The following is a 6,400-nucleotide window of genomic DNA, read 5'->3' on the forward strand; positions in this document are numbered from 1 at the left end:
TTTGGCCCTGCGTTTGCGAAATCGCAGTTGTTACAGGTTAATGAATCTTGAAGTTCAAATTTGGGAGGAATCGTGCTCTGATAGGTGATACCGGGAATAATGGTTTAAAATTGTATTTTACTTATTTAATTTGAAATGAATTTTTGTAGAAAAATCTTAGAAGTACTAGTAAGTTTTTAAATTAAATCAAGTAATAATACTTAAATCAAGTTTATTGATATTACACTATTTTAATGGAGAAAATAAGTTTAAAGTGTTTCTTTTGATTTTTGAGAAACGTGATATAATAAGTTAAAAATAAAAGTTTTTATTTTCTTGGTAACATACTTTTATTTATCCGCTGCAAATTTTATAGGATAATGATATAATTTATTATATATATTATTTTGGGGGTTTAGGGTGTCACAAATGTAGCCGTCTTCCTTAAGTTGAAATTAGGGTTTTCAGATTTCAACCTTCTTTTGTTAAGTTGGGTTTGGACTTTACTCAAAAGTCGTTTTTAAGTTAAGTTGGGCCCATGTTCTAATAACAAACAACAAAAATATGTTTCAAGCTTAGCCCATTTAAACTTTTTTTTATTTGTTTATTAAAAAAAAGGGTTAGTTTCCTTTATAATTAAATATCAATTTTATCATAAAAATACAAATAAACATTATATTAAAGATTAATTAGATGTGACATCTTTTTAATATTTGAGTTGTTAGAACACCAGTAATACAACTTGATAGTTCTAAAACTCTATTTATTTATTTATTATTTTTTTAATAAATTAATCTAAAATCAACTTTTTAAGTTTGGTTAATTAGATGTGAGTTTTTTTTTTTAATCTTTGAGTTGTTAGAACACAAGTAGTACAACTTGATAGTTCTAAAACTCTCTTTATTTATTTATTTATTTATTTATTTATTTATTTATTTATTTATTTATTTATTTATTATTTTTTAATAAATTAATCTAAAATCGACTTTTTTATAAATAAAAAATTGATTAATTACATGTAATCTTTTTTTAATATTTGAGTTATTGAGACACAAGTTGTATTACTTGGTGGTTTTAAAACTCAACTTTAAAATTGAAAAAAATATAAAACATTTTGAAAAGGATTAACCAGATGAGACATCTTTTTATTCTGAGTTTTTGAGACACGAGTTGTACAGCTTGATAGTCCTAAAACTCGCATAAAAAAATATTATTTTTTTCAAGTCAAACAATTTCATTTTCTTTTCTCATCAAAACATATTTTTTTTTTAAATATAACAAATCCAATTTTCTTTATAAAAAAAAAAATCAACATATCCACATTTTCTACCTAAGAACTACGTAGCTTTGATTTCTTCATCGCACCGGGATATACGTAGGAGCAAGATCGTATTCTTATCAAGCGCATTAATAAATTTTATTTCATTTTCGTCTTTTATTTCTTAAGCACACATTTTTTCCAAAATCATATTAAAAAAATAGTAATAATTATTATTCATATTTAATAATAAGGAGAAATAAATATACTTAAGTTAATATTAAATCTTGCACAATTAATTATAGGTAATCGTATTTTAATGGATGTCGTTGCTAATATCTTCCCTATGCATAATCGACTTCCGAACTCAAAATTTGGTTTCAAATACCATTTTTTTATTTTTTTCTTTCTATTTTTAAGGGTTTTCCAATTTTTTTCCTATTTTAAAATAAACTTTGGTGGCGACTCCATTGAATTCGAGAAACACTCAAAACTTTAGGCCGCAACAGACCCGAATTTGACCGGGTAATTTTTGGGTTTCTAAAAAATTTACCACCGACGGAAGCGGCACACTGGTGTGTGGTGGTCAATTTAAATGTATTATCTCATGCTTACAATATTGAGTATCATTTGGACACACCCCAAGTGTCCTACCTCCACCTTATACACACTAACATTGTATAAAATTTCTCCTATGTAGGACTTCCAATTTATTCCATTCGCATAACAATAGCTCTAAGTGTCCAAGTTAGTGCAAAGTTCAAACAATAATTATTTGTATTGTTAGGTTTGAGTGGACATCGAACTCTCAATCTCCTTATCACTTTGTTCCTTAACTCAATCATCACAATCACCAAACCAATTAATGGCCTAATATATTGTGTAGTCCGTTACACGAAAATATCAAATTGATCTCTTAACTTATTTTTTATCAAGTTAATCTTTTATGTTTGTAAAAGTTACAATGTTGAACTATTTTTAGTCCTAACCTCATTTCATTCGTTTTAGTTAGAAATTTTTAAAATGGTACTATGAATTTTATTCTCATTCATGTAAAGAATATCAATAGCATTTTTAGTCTAAATCAATTTTTATTTCCGTATAACCTAAAGTACCGCATGATGTATTTTACCTAAATTAATTATAACTTATTATACAAACTAATGTATGACATAGATTGTCATTGATGCATGAGAAATTTTTGTATTGTGATACATAATAATAGAATAAATAATAGTTGTTCAATATAGCAAAAACAATACCTATTTTCCTTATATATTATTTCATACACTTTTTTTCTAATATAATTGTAGTATAATAATTCATATTATAACAATCAACAAGTGTAAGACCCACGTATTTTTCTAATATTAGTAGTGTGTGGAATGTGTTTCTCTTCATTTAAAATTTATGTGTGTTAAATTATATTTATATTATTTCCTAAATAATTTATTATATGGATGGGATAATTTTTCCTCTATAGTATTTGTTAGTTTTTTTAAAATGTGTATATGTAGATAGTATCATTAATCTGTTTTAACTATATATTTTGCAAAATTATGTTAGGACTATTTCTTAAAAAAGCTGTTGTAAATTATTTTAAAAAATAAAATAATTAAAACATTAAATCAGTAAGTAAGCAAATTGGATTGGCCAATGTGGTAAAAAGAACAAAAGAAAAAAGAAGGGCATATAAATCCCACCTAAATGACTACAGACCTACGGTAGCGTAGATTGAAAGAAAAAAAAAATCTTACATTTAGAATTTCATACATGCTACTTGCTTTGCCTTACACTGTATGCCGAATTAAGAAACGACTTTTTAAGTCAATTTTCTACTTTCTCACGTGTAAAGAATTTAAATAAACAAATAATTAAACTTTTTATTTACCTTCCGTGTTAAGCCACTGGAACAAACGCGCACTAAGAAACTGATCTACACACACGGATATAAATTCCCATTTCTCAATTTCATATATGTTCCGTCACCAATCACCATTCTTGAATCTTCTAAAATTCAAATCATTACTACCAAAATGGCGCAAGAGAATGGTTCAAATCATAGGTACCTAGCAACATTCCTCATTAGCTTGGTAAGTTTAATCTCGAATGGCTATGCTTGGGTTGGTGTGAACTGGGGAACAATGGCAACCCACCAACTTCCACCTAAGAAAGTTGTTAAGATGCTTATGGAAAACGGGTTTCGAAAATTGAAGCTATTTGATGCAGATGATAGCATTATGGTAGCTCTAATGGGTACTGATATTGAAGTCATGCTTGCAATACCAAATGTTATGTTGCATAAGATTAGTAACACTCCTAAAGCTGCAGATTCTTGGGTTTACGAAAATGTTACCTGTTACTTGTTCACTGGTGGTGTCAATATCAAGTTCAGTACTCTTTCAACTCTATATAATGCACTTCAATTTTTACTCAAAATGTTACTAGTCTTTCTAATTCTTCACAGTATCCCATTTTCTTGCAAGTAATTATTATTATTACTTATTATTATTATTATTATTATTATTATTATTATTATTATTATTATTATTATTATTATTATTATTAATTATTATTATTATTATTAATTATTATTATTATTATTATTATTATTATTATTATTATTATTATTATTATTATTATTATTATTATTATAATTCTCTTTGTAGCAATGTGTATTTTATTTCTTTTGTTAAAATTTAAGTTTTAATTGAAACTTGAAAGCACTAATTTTCCGAGACATATTCAGTTAAATGGGCCGTCTGTGGAATCGGATTTGGTGCAGTTGTGATCATATATTAAATTTAATTTTGCTGACTGTATGGATCTCTTATTTTGTTCCATTGTAGTAACCTGTGTTTTGATTATATGCAATGTAATTATAGGTTTAATTTGTTGAATGTTTAAAACCATGCTTTGACTATTCCTAACTCTGAATGATTCTATTTGCTATGTATGCTATCATTGCAGGTACGTTGCTGTGGGTAATGAGCCTTTCCTTAAAGCATACAATGGTACCTATCTAAATAAAACCCTTCCAGCTCTTAAGAACATACAAACTTCACTCTACAAAGCAGGGCTGGGATCAAAGATCAAAGTTACTGTTCCATTCAATGCAGACATTTACTATTCACCAGACTTAAATCCACTGCCATCAGCAGGTGACTTCAGGCCTGAAATAAGAGACCTCACTATTGAAATAATCCAATTCCTATACTCAAACAATGCAACCTTCACAGTCAATATCTACCCTTTCCTTAGTCTTTATGGCAATGATAATTTCCCATTTGATTTTGCATTTTTTGATGGAAAGAACAAACCTCTTCAAGACGGCAAAGCAGTTTATACCAATGTGTTTGATGCGAATCTGGATACACTTATGTGGGCTTTAGATAAAGCAGGATATCCAGATTTGCATGTTACAGTTGGTGAAGTTGGGTGGCCAACTGATGGTGATAAGAATGCAAATGCCAAAAATGCAAAGAGATTCAACCAGGGTTTTATTAAACATGCTCTGAGTGGTAATGGTACCCCTAAAAGAAAAGGAATGATGGACTTCTATCTATTCAGTCTCATTGATGAGAATGCTAAAAGTGTTGCTCCTGGAAACTTTGAGAGGCATTGGGGGATTTTTGAGTTTGATGGAAAGCCAAAGTATGAATTAGACATAAGAGGTAAACATAAGGAAAATGGTCTTGTACCTGTTGAAGGGATTAAGTACTTAAAAAAGAGGTGGTGTGTTTTAGATCCAGATGCTACTAATTTGGATGATCTTGCTCATAGTATTGACTATGCTTGTACCAAATCTGATTGTACAGCTCTTGGTTATGGTTCTACTTGTAACAATCTAAGTCTCCAAGGGAATGCTTCTTATGCTTTCAATATGTATTATCAAGTAAATAACCAGATGGATTGGGACTGTGATTTCTCTGGTTTGGCTATCATTACACATGAGGATCCTTCTGAAAAAGGATGTCAATTCCCTTTGATGTTTGCTAGCGGTTCTTCTTTTCTATTGCATGAAGGGCTCTCAATGATCCTGATTTTTTGCTATGTTTTGGCTATAGCTTAACAGATTTCAGAAACCAGGAAACAGTAAAGTTTCTTGTGACTGATTCAATTTTACTGTTAGATTTTAGATTTAGGAGGAGGCTATTAGCATGTAAGTTTGTTTTCTGTATTTGGTTATCGGGAATCTTGGGACTCCAACTATGTAGTTTTTCCTGTTGCTTTTTTCTAGTATGTGACTTTTACCGACAAAATGCATTGTTTATTCTATCGGCCAAATATATACAAGACATGACAAACTACCAATTATATGCAGAATACAATACATTTTTGTTCATATAAAATACCTATCATTTAATTTTAGTCTCGATTTTTTACTAGTGAGTTAAATCTCCACTTATTCTATACATTATCAGAATTGGACATTAGTCTTGTAAAAAAAAAAAAGGAATTGGTGATTGGTCACAAGTGATTGGCCTACGCTCCTAGACAGGCAAAAATGTATGTCAGCCCTTGCCATGTGAAATTTATAAAATGACATTAAAAGAATGCTACGTAATAATTTACAGCTTGATCTTTCAGAATATAAACAACATGAAGCCGCAATCTCCGCCAACATAGGCAATCAAGAAAACATAAATTCAACATAAAAGAGGAATTTATATGCACGTTTGCCAGGAGAGATGTTATACAACGCTGGCTGCTTCAAGTGTGTTGGCTTGACTCATAAATTGCAGTTATTGCACAACTGTTCATTTGAAAAAGAATAAGATGGAAATCAGCAAATATATTGTAATAAACTTAAAAGCATTTATGATGTATGCAAAATATTCTTACCTCAAATGACATGTCAAGAATCAAAGAACTTCTCTCAATAAGACAGATGTAGTCTATGAGTTATCCTGTCCTTCAACATGGGAAGATCCTAGAAAGCAAGAACACATCCCGTCACCTTGGTGATGTAGAAGACACAACAGAAACTTGTATCAGTGAACGTCCAGGAAGTTTTGTAAATTCTGGACTATCATGAAGAAGGGATGCCCTTTGGGGATTTGAAAGCATAAGTTGTTGCATGTCCTTTGGAAGTACATTGAAAACTGCCTTAAGGTCTCCCCTTAATTTTTGACAGGTAGCCAGGGAATCATCACCACTCTT

At 29.7% G+C, this 6,400-nt stretch overlaps 1 protein-coding gene and 1 long non-coding RNA gene across 2 annotated transcripts; one reads left to right on the forward strand and one right to left on the reverse strand.

Moving 5' to 3' along the window:
• Positions 1-3,151: 3,151 nt before the first annotated feature.
• LOC101491641 (glucan endo-1,3-beta-glucosidase 5-like) lies at positions 3,152-5,621 on the forward strand. Its single transcript, XM_004513546.4, has 2 exons — positions 3,152-3,626; positions 4,208-5,621. The coding sequence occupies exons 1-2, from the start codon at positions 3,274-3,276 to the stop codon at positions 5,307-5,309; spliced, it is 1,455 nt and encodes a 484-aa protein (XP_004513603.1). The 5' UTR covers positions 3,152-3,273; the 3' UTR covers positions 5,310-5,621.
• A 143-nt stretch (positions 5,622-5,764) lies between these two features.
• LOC140919226 (uncharacterized) lies at positions 5,765-6,394 on the reverse strand. The gene is made up of 2 exons (XR_012161799.1): positions 6,083-6,394; positions 5,765-5,993 (listed from the first exon to the last, which is right to left on the reverse strand). It is a non-coding gene; the product is annotated as an uncharacterized lncRNA (long non-coding RNA).
• Positions 6,395-6,400: the final 6 nt, after the last annotated feature.

Source organism: Cicer arietinum, chromosome 1 (genome assembly GCF_000331145.2).
Source record: "Cicer arietinum cultivar CDC Frontier isolate Library 1 chromosome 1, Cicar.CDCFrontier_v2.0, whole genome shotgun sequence".
NCBI lineage: Eukaryota > Viridiplantae > Streptophyta > Magnoliopsida > Fabales > Fabaceae > Cicer > Cicer arietinum.